The sequence below is a fragment of the Lissotriton helveticus genome, chromosome 9, assembly GCF_964261635.1.
Source record: "Lissotriton helveticus chromosome 9, aLisHel1.1, whole genome shotgun sequence".
NCBI lineage: Eukaryota > Metazoa > Chordata > Amphibia > Caudata > Salamandridae > Lissotriton > Lissotriton helveticus.
In genome coordinates, this window is record NC_136070.1 from 255741892 (window position 1) to 255761166 (window position 19275).

General features: G+C 46.2%; 1 protein-coding gene across 6 annotated transcripts in view; it reads left to right on the plus strand.

Annotated features, from left to right (window-relative positions):
- Positions 1 to 19275, plus strand: part of YLPM1 (YLP motif containing 1) — a 1323976-nt gene that overhangs the window by 499019 nt on the left and 805682 nt on the right. For all 6 annotated transcript variants that reach the window (XR_013600905.1, XR_013600906.1, XR_013600907.1 and 3 more), the window contains exon 10: positions 11006 to 11157. Coding sequence is in view for 3 of the 6 variants with exons in the window: in XM_078659897.1 (XP_078516023.1) it covers positions 11006 to 11157 (152 nt within the window). In the remaining 3 variants the exon portion in view is untranslated. The remainder of the gene's footprint in view (positions 1 to 11005; positions 11158 to 19275) is intronic.

Sequence of the window (19275 nt, forward strand, 5' to 3'; positions counted from 1 at the left end):
CTATGCACCCGCTTCCTGTGGGTGAGGTAACACGAGTACTTCAGTGCTCCCAAGGGTATTGACTATCCAAGTGTCTAGGTTTTTAGTTGTTTCTTCCTAGCTAAACCGGAAGTGTCCTAAATCCTTCTTTCTCTATCTTCTAAGTTCCCATTGACTTAACATTGACTCTCGCGTGTGTGTAAAGACACTGCACGCGCTGCCTGTGGGCCTCCTACTTCTAAACTAAGGTTTAGATAGTGTAGCCCCAGCGATTCCCTAGGCCTTTCCTTTTCTCGTGACGTGGTCCTTATACCACTTTCTTAATATATGGTTTGCTTCGCCCCTAGGGCCTAACTGTATTTTGCGCAACTTAACGTATTCTGACTAAGTATCTGGTATGTACTTTTTCCTCTGATCTCATAAAGAGTTCAAAGGAGTGCGTTTGTAAATAAATACATATATATTGTATATATATATCCTGTGTGGTGTCCTTTCATTTGATATTCAAGGGGTAACATATGGTAAAACAGCTGGCTTTACACGCCCTCAAGAGTCTTTTAGCCTAAGACTGTTCTGTCCACGCTTCCACTAGGATAGCTGGTCTATAAGGTTGACTTACAACCATCACCATAAGGGTTGTTTGGACTGGTGCAAGGTGTTCACTAGAATAGTGAACATCATATACCAGGCCAACTTCTCACAGTCGCCGAGCCGAAACAGGTCGTCGCCCCGAAGAAAGCTGCCGAGCCGAAACAGGTCGTCGAGCCGAAGACAGCTGCCGAGCCGAAACAGGTCATCGAGCCGAAACAGGTCGTCGAGCCGAAGAAAGCTGCCGAGCCGATACAGGTCATCGAGCCGAAGAAAGCTGCCGAGCCGAAACAGGCCGTCGAGCCGAAGAAAGCTGCCCAGCCGAAACAGGCCGTCGAGCCGAAGAAAGGCCCTCGAGCCGAAGAAAGGCCGTCGACCCTAAAGAGACACTCAACCTGAAAAAAGCAGTACAGTCCAAAAAAGCAAGATCTTCGGCACCACAGACAGAGGAGGAAGAACTCTTTCACCCAGATCCACAACAAAGACTGTATATAGACCCTGAACAGGACATAGAGTCTACAATAAAAACAAAAGAAGACTGGACACTGAAGCCCCTTCTCCTGTTCCTTCAAAGAAAAAGGAGTTTGGCATATCCACTTCAAGACCTTACACACCTCTTCCTTTCACTCCCAACATGCCTTATTTCCATATTCTCCTTCATTTGTAGATTATGATCAGGAAGAAGACATGGGGGATGATCCTCAGGATGACTTTATACCTCCTGACGATCCAGCGAACCCAGATGACACATGGAGTGACCATAATGACCCCGATGACACGGATTACACACAGCCCATACCCGATCCCACTACATACCCCACAAAGCCGTCTCCTACTGACGACACTGTCGCTTTTAACCAACTAGTGGACAGAGCAGCTCAGTTTCATGGTGTACACATGTACACTGACCCTATAGAGGAGTATTTCCGATTTAACACCGTCCCAACATCACAGAAGAGTGTATGTGTACTCCCTATGCTAAAAGGGGTACTAAAGCATGCACCAGACCTCTTTAAAGACCCAGCCAGGGCGCGTGTCTTCAATCCAAGGATTGAAAAGAAACATAAACCGGCCCCTGCAGACCCCTCTTATATCAAGTCTCAACTACCACTAGACTCCCTAGTTGTGTCGACGCTAGGAAAAGAGCTAACTCACAAACAGGTGATGCTCCCCCTCCTGACAAGGAGTCAAAAATTCTAGAAGCATCAGGGAAGAGAGTGGCCTCTCAGGCAGCAAATACCTGGAGGATTGCCAATGCACAAGCCCTCAAAGCACGCTATGACAGAGCACACTATGACGAACTGGAGGGATTACTACAACACCTACCAGAACCCTATAAGGCAAAATCTAATGACCTATTACAGGAAGGGAAATTAATTTCGAATGCATCCATAAAATGCGCCCTTGATGTAGCTGATACAGCCGCTAGGTCTGTCAACACTAGTCTATTGCTACGCAGGCATGCCTGGCTTCGCATTTTATGTTTTAAAAATGAAGTGCAGTCAACCATACTCAATCAACCAATTAACCAGGATTTCTTATTTGGACCTGCGGTGAATACCATCTTAGAAAAGATGAAAAAAGACACTGACACCGCTAAGTCCGTGGGTGCCCTTCAATTTCAACAGTCTAGAAGCTCTTTTCGTCACTCCTCCTTTCGAGGCTCAGGCAGAGGCAACACATCACAAACAGTCATCCTATAAAAATAATACACAAGGCACCTTTAATAAAGGCGCCAATAGAGGAAGTTATAGAGGAAACAATAACAAGGGCAGAGGACGTGGTAATAATAACACCCGAGCCTCCACCAAGCAGTGACTTTCTCACACTCCCTCCAGACCACTTAACACCAGTCGGAGGACAATTAACACAATTCCTACCAGTCTGGAATGCCATTACTACAGACAGGTGGGTGAGACAAATTATCCAGTATGGTTACTGCCTGGAACTCAAATCTACTCCACCCAACATGCCACCCAAACACCGTCCAATGTCCAAAGAACACATCATGCTGTTACAACAGGAGGTGAAATCCATGCTAGAAAAAGGTGCCATAGAGCCAATCCCATTACAACATCAAGGGACAGGGGTATACTCTCTATACTTCCTCATTCCCAAAAAAGACGGCTCGCTCAGACCAATATTGGATCTCAGACCTTTGAACCAATACATCCACTCAGATTATTTCCATATGATCACTCTACAACAGGTACTTCCACTACTCCAGCAAGGCAACTTCCTAGAAACACTAGACCTCAAGGATGCATACTTTCATATACCCATACATCCAGCTCACAGGAAATACCTCAGGTTCACAATAGGTCAGCACTATCAATTCAAAGTCCTCCCCTTCGGGGTAACCACAGCACCAAGGGTGTTTACAAAATGTCTAGCAGTAGTGGCAGCTCACCTCAGAAGGCAACTGGTGCTATGTAAAGCGCTCTGATAACTGATTCGGTTCTAGTTCGCGCTATATAAAACTCTGCAAAAAAAAAAGGCAACACATCCATGTGTTCCCCTACCTCGACGATTGGCTCATAAAAGCCAATTCGTACGTACAGTGTGCCAGCCATACCTCACAGCCGATACAGCTACTGCACAATCTAGGATTTTCAATAAATTACCCAAAATCACACCTGCAACCCTCCCACATACAGCAGTATCTGGGAGCAACAATAGACACTTCCGTAGCAAAGGCATATCCAAATCCAGCCAGGATAGCCAACATACAATCTCTCATTCAAAAATTTCAGCCACAACACTCCCTGCCAGCTCGAGTGTTCATGCAGCTTATAGGGATGATGGCCTCCTGCATATTCATTGTCCCTCATACTCTGCTTCAAATGCGCCCCTTACAGGAATGCCTAGCACGCCAGTGGAACCAAGCTCAAGGACCACTACAAGACCTTGTGTTGGTAGACAGTCGCACTTACCGCTCTCTGCAGTGGTGGAACCCACAAAAGCTTTCCAAGGGGGGACTGTTCCAAGAGCCGGTTCCACAAGTAGTATTAACAGTGGAGGCATCACTGACAGGTTGGGGAGCCCATCTCCTTTAATATATAGTCCAAGGTCTCTGGACAGTGAAACAAAAGACTCTACATATAAACCACTTAGAGTTACTGGCAATATTCCTGGTAATGAAAGCTTTTCAGAAATACTTGTGCAACAAGACTGTGTTCATCCGGACAGACAACATGACCGCCATGTACTACATCCAGAAACAGGGGTGCACCCACTCTCTGCAACTATCTCACCTAGCACAGAGCATATGGAAGTGGGCGATTCCTCAAAACATTTATCTCCTGGCAGAACATCTCCCAGGGACAGACAACCAGATAGCAGACCTACTAAGCCAACAGTCAGCAAATACGTGAATGGGAGATTCATCCTCAAGTTCTCCAACCATTCTTCCAAAAGTGGTGACATCCAGACATAGATCTGTTAGCCACAAACGAAAACTCAAAATGCCCGTTGTTTGCCGCCAGGTTCCCACACCTGTTGTCACAAGGCAATGTGATATGGATGAACTGGTCAGTCAGATTTGCGTAGGCTTTTCCACCAACCCCAATGATTCCATTAGTGGCACGCAAGCTAAGGCAACAGTCACTCACAAAGATCTTGGTTGCTCCCACATGGGCAAGACAGCATTGGTACACAACGCTCCTAGAACTCTCTGTAGTCCCCCACCAAAGGCTGCGCCTTTTGCCACAATTGCTAACACAAAACCATGGAGAAATCAGGCACCCAGATCCCAATCAGATGAACCTAGCGATCTGGCTCCTGAAATCTTAGAATTCGGATATCTTAACTTGCCTCCAGATTGTATGAACATTATCAGAGAAGCAAGGCGTCCCACTACCAGAGCATGTTACGCAGCTAAATGGAAAAGATTTGTTATTTACTGTAATATTCAAATCAATCCATTGGATGCCTCAATCCAAAATTTAATCTGTTACTTGCTACACCTTCAAAGATGTAACCTAGCATACTCATCCATAAGGCTACACCTCGCTGCTATAGCAGCATATCTTCAAAACAGACAACATGTGTCCCTATTCAGAATCCCACCTATCAAAGCTTTTATGGAAGGACATAAAAGAATTATCCCTCCAAAGCATCCACCTTCTTCAGTCTGGAACTTAAACATAGTTCTTACCAGACTCATGGGACCTCCCTTCGAACCACTTCATTCATGTGAACTACAATTCTTAACATGGAAGGTGGCATTTTTAATTGCTATTACCTCCCCCAGGCGAGTGAGTGAGCTACAGACACTAACCATTCAGGAACCATTCATGCAAATTCACCACAATAAAGTAGTGCTGCGTACAAACCCGAAATCTATGCCAAAAGTTATATCCACTTTCCACATCAATCAGTCCATAGAATTGTCAGTTTTCTTTCAAAACCCGCAATCTGTAGCTGAAAGAGCCCTACACACACTAGACGTTAGAAGAGCTCTTATATTACGTTGACAGAACAAAATCATTCAGGAAAACAAAGCAACTATTTGTCGCTTTTTCACCACAACATAAGGACAATCCCATTTCCAAAGCAGGAATAGCCAGATGGATAGTTAAATGCATTCAAGAAGCAAAGCGCACTTTAACAGTTCCCCCTAAAGCTTACTCAACGCGTAAAATGGGGGCCTCCATGGCTTTCCTAGGAAATATTCCCTTAGAAGACATATGTAGGGTAGCTACATGGTCTACCATACAGACTTTCACAAAACACTACTGTGTTGACGTGCAAGCCAAGCAACAAGCTGCTGTAGGCCAGGCTCTCCTTAAAACTCTATTTCAAACCACTGCAGCTGATACAGGCGACCACCTCTAGAGGAGAAACTGCTATACAGTCTATGCTCATATATGAATACGGCCAGCACTGCATTTTTTCAAAAACATATATGAATTCAGCAGCCCACATGCCTCGAACAGAAAATGCTACTTACCAGTATGCATCTGTTCTTGTCATGTAGGGCTGCTGACATTCATATCGCCCACCCTCCTCCCCGGTGCCTGTCTCAGCTGCATGGTTATCTTCTTTACATACATTTACATGGTTATCTCTTACTTTACTCCATCTTTGCCACAATGGCGAAAAACAATCTGAGGATGGAGAAGATGCCCATGCGCACTGTAGTCCAGGGGAGGAGTCACCTATCTCGTGATACTTCGAAGGCTCTTCCAAGACAACAAGGTGCAAACATCCGGACCCAACACTAGGCGGCGATCTATGCTAAGATATGAATGTCAGCAGCCCTTCATGCCAAGAACAGATGCATACTGGTAAGTAGCATTTTCCTTATCCAGTATTGGTATCTTTCATAGATTCACATGCACCCACCCTTATCCCTGAAAAGTCAGCTCTCTGTTTTGGGATACATATTTCGCACTTGTGCTAGCGAAAATCTGAGGAGAACTGGCTCTGCAGAGAGTGTTCTAGAGGGTGCTGATAGCTGATTGGTGGTACCAAAAGTTTGGTTATTTTAGCATAATGCGATAGTCTGCTAAGATATGGGCCTCAGGCTTTTCCCTTAGGGCCTACTACTGTAATTTACCTTTGGCACTGCTATTTTATCTACCGTGGGACTCCCGCCTCGGCGACGTGGAATGATTCAGGCATGTGAATCTATGAAAGATACCAATACTGGATAACTGTAGTTACAGGTAAGTAACTTGTTTTCTTTCTTGTCTACATAAAGGTATGGCCCAGTAGCTTCTGACGTCCCCAGGGTCTCAGGAATAGGACTTGTAAAAGGTTGGGGTCATGATGTGGACTGAGTGGGCAGTAGCCATGGGAACTGTTGTTGGGGATTCACTTTGGGTGACCTGTCTGCCTCTACCTTGTACTCCAGAGGGCAAATGTGATTGGAGAAAAAACATCGGATCAACCAGAAACGTACATGACTGCATAGATTTTCTTTTATGTTCCCTTCATCTTAAAGACCTCACTTTTTACCTTGTTAGGTTTTTTTTACGTCTCGCATACGCAGCGCGCATGCGCTGCATAGGAGGGCATTTAGCCGTCGCTCTGCTCATTTCCAAGCACACACTGGTGCTAGGGGCGCGCCATAAGCACTAGTGCAGTGCTTCAAAATGAGCAGATTGCTCTCCTAAGCACGCACCACTCATGGGCTCACCTCCTGCCTGCGTTCCGCAGTCTCTCGCTAACCATTTGCTTTCAATCTTTCAATTACCCTTCCCTCCTATCGCTGTTTGCCTTTTTCCATCAGTCTTTCAACTCTGTGTTCCCACTCTGCCTCCTCAGTTTCCTCGTCAGTGTTTCTTTTGCGACTTTCTCTCCCTCTTTTCTTTCAGTCTACCCCCTATTTTATCTCACCCTCATTTCTCTTTCCTCATGTGCCTCTCGTTTTTTGCTCTGTTCCCATCTGAACAGAAAACAAAGAGCTTCTGCAAACACATGACTTTACACTTACAAAATATATGATGTCACTGTAGGAAGGTAGATCCCTGACTATGGTTGCCCCCAACTTTTTGCCTGGTGTTTTGCTGGTTGTCTGACTAAGTTAACCTGGGGCCCTGCTATTCAGGACCCCAGGCCTACTGCTCTCTCTGTAAAATGGATTCCATGTACCTTAGGTACATATCTAATTGGATACTGAGTCACCTTATCAGTCCCTGTACGGTGTACCTTAGGTACCCAGGGCATAGGTGTACCCAGGGCCTACCAGGGGCTGCAGCATGTATTATGCCACCCCTGGCTGGCCATCCAAATCTGACACAACTGGCTGCACGACAGCTCGGGCAAGGTGGTGTAATCACCCCTTGCTTTAGATATAGTATTCCTATATCTAACCCTAAAATGGGCACACAGATCTCTTATCAGTCACTCCTATGGCAGGCCTTGACAATCCTGAAGGCAGAGTGCTTGGAATCGTGTGAGATAGTGCTCTGGCATGAGCTGAGCCTGTCTGCGGCTTTCGGGATCCATCCCTTAGCCGTTTCCATGATATCGCATACCATATACTCTTAAGTGCATTATAATCCTCGCGGTTATATGCCAACTTTGGTATTGCGTTATCAAAACATGTCGAGTAAGGTGTCATACGAATTGGAATACTAACCCCTCGCCAATTCTGGCGACGGGGTTAGCATTCCACCCTTCTAGAGGGACACGACATGTATGTAACCTGTAACCCCGGTTAAAGTTAGACAGAGCCTTAGCTCCACAAAATGGATGCTGCCACCGAGACACAAGTCTGCCCTCCTGCTGCTGGGAGTCCTCCCAGCCCAGGAGGCAAGGACAAAGTGTTTCCTGCCAGGGGCGGTGCCAGCACCGTCCCAGACAGGATTTTGTGTATCCTAGGTAGGCAGGGCTTTAGAGGAAGGTGACTGCAAGTGGCACCCCGGTGCTCACTGTGCATAGGCCGGCTGAAACCAGTTCCAGGGGCACTCCAGCCCCTGGCCTGGGGAAAGCCCGCCAAAGGAGAAGGGTGTAACCACCCCCCTCCTAGTCCCACCCATAGGGCAGGACTTAGTCGCGTGCCAGCCCCTTTTTGCAGGATAAAGGTAGGAACTGGCCCCCTTCCAAATCACATCAATCTTTGAATCCTGAACCGACCTTCTTCAAGAAGAACTCAACTCTTCCCAAGATTTCTCCCTTGTGACTAAGGAGTAGTCACCCTGCAGCAGCAGGCACCAACCAAGCTTCGCGGTTTGTTGCCAGTCTCTCCTACGGATCAAGACTGCTTCATCACGACGAGAACCGGCTTCCCTGGCTCCTCTGACCTCAACCCACATCATCAGCCCAGCTGTGATCCGTGGGTGCGACGAGACCTCGAGGGACCGGCCATCTTCAGAACTGCACAACGCTTGTCCAGCACGACGCCTGAGTGACCCTCGACTGAGTGCCTTGGGGTTAGAGAAGCCCCGACCCTGAGCAGCTCCAGCACCAGCACCGAAGTCCAGCCCCCCTGCATCCACGAGATCGGCGTGGGGCCCTTCTGCTTTTTGCTGCTAACCGCGTTGTCCAGGTCACTTGCCCGTTGGCTAGTGGCCCCTTCACGACGCTCCACGACAACTAACACTGCTAGTCTGGTTGCTCCAGACTGGCCCTTGCTTCCCTTCTTCAGAGAAGCCCCCTGGACCCTCCTGGTCCACTCAAGACGCCATTTTAGGTCCACCGCGTGGGCCTTGCATTTGCCAAGACTTGTTGCCCAATCCTGGGTCCAGCGACGTCGACAGCAAGTACCTTCGTGGGACAGCTCGCACCTCCATCCTGGTCGCCGACAACGCCTCCTGGTCCGAGAGACTGCAGAGCCCAGCAGCGCCCACTCACCTGACTGCGGTGACTTCGCCCGGTGCCATCCTGGTGCCCACTTAATCACTGGCTAGTGATTCAGAACTTGGTCCCCTCTGCTTTCAGGTTTTCTTCTTCCCTGATCCAGGCTTGGATCTCTTCGAACTTTTCTTCACTGGCCGCCTGCCAGCAACTTCTTCTTCAGGCTCCTGGTCCGTCAACGTGGGTTTCCGACGCAACTTGAACTCTATGCAGCCGCAGCCCCTGGGCTAGGTAAATCCAGCACTCCGGTGCCCCAGCATAGTCCAACACTCCAAGTGTTCGGATCCACTCCCGTTTTCGTCCCAGCTAGTCGGGTTCGCCCGAGAACAGTAACTTTGTGAGTTCTAGCTTCCATAGACTTTTTCCCACCTTACGCGTGAGAGTTCCCACTCTGCACGTGGCGTCTCTAGGCCTCCTGCTCCTAACCTGAGTGTTCAGTATTGTAGGCCTAGCGTTTCTAAAGTCTCTGAGAATCGTTACTTACCTGCTAGTAATTCGCATTCCACTTTTGTAGTATATGGTTTTTCGTGCCCCTCGGGCATTTGTGTAAATTGTGCGACTTGAAGTATTTTTATAAGAGTTTTGTTGTGTGCCTAGCTCCCTGTCTCATAAAGAGCCAGGGTAGTCTTGTTATAAATAAATACACTGTTTATTTTCATAACAACTTGTGTGGTGTCCTTTCACTTGGTGTTCAAGGGGTAATGTGATGGTAAAACAGCTGGCTTAACACGCCCTCTAGAGTCTTAGCCTTAGACTGCTCGTATCCATGCTACTAGGATAGCTGGTCTATAAGGTTGACTTACAACCAATCAACAATAAGGGTTGTTTGGACTGATACATAGTGATCACTAGAATAGTGAACACTGCACATCAGGCCAACTTCTCACAGTCACCAGCTCTGGGCCAATCAAAGTCTGCTGGGAGGGACTCTTTTAAGCAACCGGCTCTGAAGAAAGGCTCATGTTCACCCTTTCGCCGGTCCGTGGGATGACAAAGGCAACTGCAGTTCATCGTTCGCTGCACTCCAGGGACCCCCAAAGTAATATCTAAAGCCGGCTTCAGAGAGAATTCTTTATTTCACGTGTACATGAGGAAACGCTTCATTTAAATTCAGTGAAAGGCAGTTTTAAAAATAGCCGGGCAGTTCCCGAAAAGCGCTTTGACGCCTCATCAGGGGTAGTAAGCGCTATGTAAATGCTATTACAATTACACGCGTGCCCCTACCTAGGAGAGACATTTTATTTTAATAAATTTTGTTTTATAAAAAAAAAATGCAAGACTACATTATAACTGTCACACTGGGCTTAACATGTGAATCCGATTTTTAAAAAATTAAGAATAGTAAATGAGTAGGACAATAAAAACAGTCATAACGCAAACTTAGAACTGAACTTCAGTAAGAACCCAACGGTTACTTCCATTTCAGGAACTTGATACTCAGTTCAAATTATGTGCATGTGATGGGCGATACCTCGTATGAATCTTTGACCCAGAAGGTGTTGCTTCTGCATCTGTTTGGGACAAGCTGCAAATGGAATATTTTAGTATGGTTTGAAACTATTTTGATGACAGCCTGGGTGCCTTCCTAGGGGAGACTTTAAGCAGAGATCTCAAGTTTTCTCGGCCGTTGCGCGGACATCTGATAATATCCAGATTTTTCCTTTGCTTTCTGGAACTCGTGGTCCTAAGTTTATGATGGGATAAACAAAACTAACAGCCATAGAAAATGCAATTAAAATGACGAACTGGAGAAGCTACCCATATGACAAAAGTCCTAAACAAGCATTGGCATAGCCAATATGTCTCGCCTTTGGGACCTTATAGGTATTTGACCAAGCAACCGTTAATGTTGTTGCACCAAGGATATTGTGCTGCATAACTAAATACTTATAAGGTCCCAAAAGCGAGACCTATTGTCTATGCCAATGCTTGTTAAGTATAGGGATGATTCTCTCACCCCCTGATAGACTAATCTCTTTAGCGCTTTGACGAACTCAAGCATTTGTTTGCACTTTATAAGTTATCCAATCAAATTTTATCATTTGTAATCCCGTTTCTTAGAAGGTTGGTGCTCTAATAGGGGGCCCATCAATTAACATCAATATTTACATCTACTCAAATGGTTTCATTGTAGGAGATCGAAGAATTTTCCCTGAAGAGAGAGTAGCTACTCAACCACCGGTTGCCCCACCACCGCCTCCAGCTCCACGTGTCGAAAGGAAACCAGAGACAAAAAATGTGGATGACATTTTGAAGCCCCCAGGTCGCAAGACAAGACCAGAGCGAGTAAGTAGCCAACATCCAGTAAAGTATTGACGTACCCATGTGCTTATTTGATTTCATGAATTCACATACCACTCATGTTAAATATTTCTATGAAGGCCACAGTGTAAACATTTCCTTTTAATGGCACTTTTTGTATATGTATGAATGCTGCTATCTGAGTTTACTGGTACTGTGCTTGTCCATTAATTGCTTTCCTAATTGTTCAAGTTTTTGCCTTCTGTGTTGCTTTTCTGATTGTCTATTCTAGCAATCTTCCTTTAATCCTTGTCTGCCTATTTTGTTAAGAGTGTGCAGACAGGTATAACTGCTTACAATGTTTAGAGCAGCTGAGCATACGAATGGTGTGGTAATTTTCTTACCTGATCTGTGTTGCATATATTACCACACATTTTGAGGTACTGCACAGTTAAGTCCCTGTAGTCAAGAAACCAGCTTGCAAACCCAACTGCTTTCTTAGTTTTCATTGAGCGCAGATATATTAGCCTTTGCAGGTTCTTTTTTATAGAGCTCCTTGCCCCAAATTACCCCAAATAGTGTTTATAAACTTTAGGGCCTCATTTCTCAGAAACTACGTATCCAAGTCAAAACATTCTGGTGATATTTAAGGAAACAGGCTTCTTGTAGGTTTACTGCTGGGAGTTTGTTATTACGATCCCCACAGCACCATAATGGCCACACTGAAGTCTGGGAAGTTTGGTATCAAATTTATCAGCACATTAAACCCACACTGATGCCAGTGTGGGATTTAATGTAAAATGCACAACAAAGGACATCTTAGAGATGCCCCTTCAGACTCGACCGACTCCTAGTGACCTGACTGAGTGGCTGCTTCGGCTGCCACCACCAGACATGTTTCTGGACCCCAGAGTTGAGAGCTTGCTGCTCTCGGGGACCTAAAACAATGCACATACTGGGACGAGGTGCCAAGCCTCCTCCCCCAGGATGAGCAGGGTTCACGAAGGAGAAGCTTCAAAGGCATGCCTCTTTGTGAGCCTCTCAGACTATTTGCTGCTTTCAGCAACTGGTCCCCACTTGTTCTACCCCCCACTTTCGGCGGGAGAACTGGCGGGAAAAACAAGAGAGGAAGAGAGGTGTGCCCACCTCTGCCAACTCTACTCCTAAGGTGGGAGAGGCGAGGTGTAGCACAACCTCGAGAACCCACCATCTTGAGGATGGGGAGGCTCAGCCAACCAGGGACAGGTTTCTGCCCCCCTCCCACTGGAGAGTGGTAGATAAGGGAGTGTATCCACCCCATGGAAGGGACCCATTGGTCCCTGCCCTTTACCTATCTGTAATGCCTCTAAATGTAATATTTAGTGGGCACCCTAAACCTTAGATCCCAAAACTACAAGAAAAGAAGAGAAGTGCGAAAAGCCGTGCAGAGCTTACAAGAGGACAACGCCCACTGACTTGGCCCTAGCTCTATAGGCCTGTCTCCCCTCGAACCTGCTCCTGTGAAATCCGGGTGTGTCCTGCAGCCAGCAACCTGAAAAGCCCCCAGAGGACCTGCCTGCCTTCACTTCAAAGACTGAATCTCCTGTGAACACCGGACTTGTTCAACTGCAGCTTCTGGTGCCAGCCAGAAACTGCGAATCCAGCCCAAGTCCCCACGGCTATCCTGACCCGAGATCTGGTGACCCGGACCTGCCTCAAGCCTCCTGGCGACGCCTGCACTCTCAATCCAGAGGACCGCGACCAGAGAGGGTAAGAAAATCCGACGTCCCAAGGCACCCCTGCACCCGACGCCCCACGGCCTTGTGTGCCCAAAGCAACGGTGCCTAACCAACCCTCAACATCCCAACTTACCCCTCAAAGTAGTGGTCGCACCTGGAAGATCCTTGTCCCCGAGCCTGCAGTGTTTTTGTCCCGGAGGTTCTCCATTGGGAAAAAGAGGGCACCCGACCTCAAAACAGCACCCTGTACCTGGCCACCCTAGAGATGCTGAGTGTGCACCTTTGGTGCTACTTTGGTCCCCAACTTGCCCTGAGCTAAACCCTAGGAGCTTTGCTCCCACAACCTTGTGGCCTGCTTACCAGCAAACACCACCCATAGAACCTCTATCCCCTTTTGGATAACATTGGGCCTCAACACTCTGCACCCCGCCGCCGTAGTGCCGCTGAGGGTGCAACACCAGTGCATCACTGACCCTGGGAGGCCCCTGAGTCTAACCCCAGAACCTTAACTCCCACAGTTGTTTACTTACCTATAAACCGATAACTTGATTTCCCTCCATAGGATTATATTAACAATTTTCCCTCCAAAAAACGACTGAAGTGTGGAGTTTTGAAAACGAAAGATATTGTTTAAAAATTGTACAAATAACCAAAATGTGTTTTCTCACCTGTTTTCAGGACATGTCCCTGTGCTGAATCTAGGCATCCAGCACTGAGTTAGAAAAAGTAACGCAAAAGTAACTTACCTGCAATTTGTTAAAGCTTATTCATTTCAGTGTACAGCTCCAAAAAGTTTCTAAGTGTGGAGTTTTGAAATTTGAAAATATTCTTTAAAAATCGCACACAAAAAAAATGCATTTACTCACCCGTTTACAGGAAATGTCCCAGTGCTGAATAATAGGCATCCAGCACTGAGTTAGAAAAAGTAACGTAAAAGTAACTTACCTGCAATTTATTGAAAAAGCCTATTTATTCCTACGTACTGTATTTGCGAAGTGTTGCATACTATTGCTCCCCTGTAAATCAAACAAAGTACAATTTCTATTGCATTTTCAAACTGTTCTATATCCAGTAACTTTTTGTTTAATTTTACATTTAGAATTTTTTTAAAAACTTTATTTAGTATTTTGTTAGAAATAAAGCAATGCCCTGAGTTTAGTCAAATTCCTTCGCAAGCACAGACAAAAGATAAAGCTAACACAGTTCTTTGTAGGCCCAGTTGGTGATGTGACTGCTATATACAACACAATCAGATCCTTCAATATCCATCTTGAATGTCTCGCCGCATCCCATGTCCGCCAATACACAAATGATAACCATCCCAAAGACATACATATAAACAGAGTTAAATCTTGTCACTCTACAGATCGCATAGCATGCGAAATTCACAATCTTCATGCATCTTGAGTCATGCTAACCCACCCCCTTCGGGACCAAACCCTGTTCCTGTTGTGTGGGAGGTGGTGGCGGCTTGTTGCTGCGCGGACAGGAAGGCTCTGAAAGGGCCCCATATATCTTTGGGTCTTGAGGAGGGAGGGATTGTATTTGCGTATAGTTTACTTCTCATAGAGCAAGATGCTAAGCTTTGTAGCCATCCCTTTACCAAAGGTGCACACCTGCCCCCCCCCAGTGAATGGCGACTTCTCTTACAGCTAATAACAAACAAATGGCAACAAATCTGCGAACATTATGGGGAAACTGCACGACATACCCTAGAAGGGCGATCTCTGGTAGGGGGACCATCTGTACCTTTATCAGACTGCTTATTGTCTTACAGATTTCCACCCAAAATGTATGTATACTTGGGCATGTCCAGGCAAGGTGTGCAAAGTCGGCGTTTGGGGAATTGCACCTCTGGCAACAGTCTGATCTGGTGGGATCTATCCTACGTGTTCTAGCTGGGGTGACATAAATCCTGCGTAAAAACTTGAAATGGATCAATTTGTGGCGACTATTAAGGGAGACAGTTTTCGTTACTGCGCAGCAAGCTGCCCACTGTTCATCTGTTATAGGGTTACCCGAGTGTGCTTCCCAATCGCTGCGCACCTTGTCATCGTTAAATGGGATGTCATCACATGCCTTGTACAGCTGAGATATAAGATGGACCCATCTTTCACTACGTATCACTATCGTGAGCGGGGGGAAAGACGCAGGTTCTAGAGGATAGTCTGGGAGCGTAGCACGCAATGCTGAACAAAGTCTCATGAGGACAAATCTATCCATGAATGTAATGTTCGGAAATGAGGACTCATTATCTGGATCAAATATATGGCCTGCTCATTACAGATCGCCCATCGTAACAATGTTAAATTTAGTACAGTTCCTCTGAACGAGTTTTTCGCCATTGATAGGTAACCGTTTGGCGTTGGAGAGTGGAAGGGCAGAGGAATATAACAATGGCGAGTCGTAATGCGTCGTAGTTTATCCCATGCCCAACTGGTAGTTGGAGCAGGTTGGATATCTTTGGAGTCTTTAGGGATCCCAGGGGTAGTACGGTCGCCATAGTGTCCGGAAGAACTATATCAGACTCCGGACGCAGGAAGGGAATACTAGCATCCGGATGGTACCATGTTTGTTCAAAACTGCACTGAGCGGCTAAATAATACAGTTGTAGATCAGGGTCTCCATACCCTCCTCTATTGCAGGGAAGCCTCATGACCCGCCAGTGTACCCTGGCACTCCTATTACCCCATACAAGTCTGGTCAAGTGGGAGCGAAGGGTAGTAAAAAACCTGTTAGTGAGTGGGATTGGGATGTTCTTAAATAAATATAAAAATTTGGGAAGCACGATCATCTTGATAAGGGCCATCCGCCCTGCCATGGAGAGTGGGATTTTAAGCCATGTGTCTATATGCGCCTCTAATTTGGAAATTGCTGTCCCATAGACGTGAGTCCCTTGCTCTCCATGCCACTGGAATCGAGCTATTCTGGCTGAAGAGGGGTGAAACCCCGAAACCAGTACTAGGATGCTTGTTTCCAGTCCAGGGAGGACCTTGCTTGTCATTTCGGGCTGGACTGTTCCCATGAGGCACAGGGTCAAGACTGATTTGCATATGGCTGGGTTCAAACTGGAATGGCATGGTGAGAAAAAAAACAATGGATTTAGGCCCAAATCTCTGTACTGGGATGAATGTATGACATTGTTCTGCATTCTGTCCTTCAACTGTTGTTTTTGCATTTGTCACCCAGAGTGGGACAGGTTATGCTCAGACGTGAGTCCCGTGCTCTCCATGCCACTGGAATCAAGCTATCCTGGCTGAAGAGGGGTGAAACCCTGAAACCGGTCCTAGGATGATTGTTTCCAGTTCAGGGAGGACCTGGCTTGGCAGTTCGGGCTGGACTGTTCCCATGGGGCATAGGGTCAAGACTAATTTGCATATGGCTGGGTTCAAACTGGAATGGCATGGTGAGCAAAAAAACGATGGATTTAGGCCCAGATCTCTGTACTGGGGTGAATGTATGACATTGTTATGCATTCTGTCCATCAACTGTTTTTGTATTTGTCCCATAGTTAGGGCGAATAATCTGTTCAGTCTCTAGGTATATATGTATACCCAAATATTTAACTGATTCCGTGCACCACTCCAACGGGAACTCCAGGTCCCATTTGATTGTACTAGCTGTATTGGAAGCTTTCATAGATTCACATACGCCCACCCTCCTCTCCTGAGAGGCTCACCTCAGATTGGGTACAGAAAGTATTATAGCACAAGTGCCCGAAAATCTGAGGGGCAAGAGGTTCTTTCAGGAGGGTTCTAGAGGGTGAGTGCCTCTGATTGGCTAAGAGAAAAGTTTGGTCCTTTTTTACATCACCAAGGTTATGGGTTGCAAAAGAAAAATGGGCCTAGGCCCGTTTTACAGTTAGCTATACTGCTAACCATTACTTTTTTATGTACCGGAGACTCCCGTCTCGACGACGGGGAAATGATTCAGGTATGTGAATCTATGAAAGCTTCCAATACTGGAGAACTACAGTTACAGGTAAGTAACTTGTTTTCTTACGGTCTGTATATAGTTCAAAGCTGGTGTCTATAAAACGAGATTGTCAATTAACTATAACCGGATGAACGTTGTTCTTCATATTACAGGTGCTTACGGTAAAATGGAATACGGCATGAATATCTATCAGCAGGTTGCACAACAAAGTGCAGCCAAAGGATATTTTTGTTACATGAGTAATATAAGTCTCAGTAATCGAAAATACGAGACTATAGAAGGGACCAAAGCAATGTTTCTAAACTAATTGGCTGTCCTCCTCGTGGATACCTCTAGTCTAATAAATACGCATCCACGCTGGTTATAGAATGCTCGTTACCGGAATAAGGTAGGGGGTCTGAGTGAAGCAGCGATGTTACGCTTAGTGTTTATCTTTAGGCGGGCATCTAAGTAGGCAATGTTACTTCGCTCACCTTGATAAGAGTGCTACGCGCCACAGGATCTGCTAACCATGTAACGCAACCTGTCTTACGGCGGTGGAAAGACTGTTACTCCTATTGCCTCTGTTTTTAAATCGGTCCCTCAGAGTCGTTTTGCGCCTAATTTGTCAACGCTTTCCAATCGCGTGAGACGCTACTCTCATGACGTGTGGAAAGCGTCACCATAGAGATCGAAAGAGGACGGCCTGAGTCTGTTTTCTATCCTTTATTCTGGAGAGACGGCCCGTGATAATCAATTCTCTAATGTTAAAAGCATCTGGTATTACATGATTTCTTTATAAAGTTCTCTTTAAGGAAAGAAATATGAGTAATAAATAGGGCTATCCAACCTAAATTCATTTAGATGGAAAGTATCATGCTAGCTCTGATTTTTATTTTAAAAAAAAACATATCTTTACTAAATATTAATATATTATCGTCTGATGGAAACATTTAAACAATACAAAATTGGTTAATTATAGTATGGCAAGAAATTACAAAAATCATTCTCTGATGAGAAACAGATTTAAAGGTCCAGGTTGGTACTAACATTCAAGCCTGAAGTGGTAAATTCAAGTAGGGGCTAAATAATCTCGTTCTCCCACGGCAATTCGTTATGGCCATTTTTAAATGTATTAAAGGAGAATATCCAGCCTCTTAGTCAGAGCAGCCAATGCCTTGGCTATTCTGGGAAGGTATGATCGCCAGATGTGGGTGATCTGTCTCTGCCGGAAGAAGCTAAAGCTGAAGCCAAAAAGGTCCTCCAAGAGGGAGAAAGAACATCTTCCCAAATAAATGACTGGGCAATGGACATTGCCACTACAGCTTTCCGCTCTCAGGCAGGGGCAGCAGTCCTTCGACACCAACACTGGCTTCGTGCCACTTGGGTCCGGCCAGAAGTCCAGAACAAGATTCTGGATCTTCCCTTTGATGGCGAGGCGCTCTTTGGGACGTTCATTGATGATTCGCTGCAAGACATAAAGAAAGACACTTAAACTACAAAGTCCCTTGGGACTCTACATTATCGCAAGGTTCCTTTCCGTGGAGCGAGAGGTTGAGGTTTTTCTCATACAAAGGCGGATATCAGCAGCAGCGCTATTCCTCTTACTCGCAGCCTTCTCAGTCATACAGGCCGCCATATTCTCAATGACAAGGCCAGTTTTCTTCTTTCTCTCGATTTCATCTAGAGGATGGCAAGGGCGCCAGGGGAGGGATTCCAATAAGTGCCAGTAGCGGCTTCCTGGCTCTTCCTACTGTTCCTTTGTCCCCTGTAACACCAGTGGGGGGCAGGATATCTCAATACTTCCACAACTGGCAACTTATACGATCAGATCAGTGGGTTCTCAATATTGTCTTGTCAGGCCATACTCTGAAATTCCAACATCAACCACCATCCAAAGCCCCATGCGCCACCAAATCCAAACATCTACACCTTCTACGTCTAGAAGCCCACCAACTGCTTTTCAAGGGGGCAATAGAACCAGTGCCTCTATCCCAATGAGGAAAAGGATTCTATTCCCGGTTCTTTCTTGTTCAAAAGACTGTAGAAAAATGGGGCCTAATTTTAGACCTGAGGGAGCTAAATGCCCATCTCATAAAACTCTTTTCAGATGGTCTCCTTACAGGACATTTTACGGCTCCTCAATCCAGGAGATTACATGGCCACCCTTGGTCTAGAGGACGCATACTTCCATGTCCCCATCCACCCGGCCCACAGAAAGTTTTTGCGCTTTACAGTAGCCAAGAGCCACTGTCAATTCAAGGTCCTGCCTTTCAGACTCAGATCCGCGGATTTTCACAAAGGTCCTAGCCTCGGTTGCAGCATTTCTCAGGAAACAGAAGCTCCAGGTCTTTCCTTGCCTGGTCGACCGTCTCATCACACAGCGGAAGAGGCTGTTGGAACATGCACTCAGCTCTTCCGTCACCTGGGACTTCAGCTCAACACGGAAAAGTCAGTCCTGTGCCTGTCCAAGTCTGCCAAGTTCCTGGGAGCCATCATGTACACATCTTGCTGCAAAGCGTTCCCATCA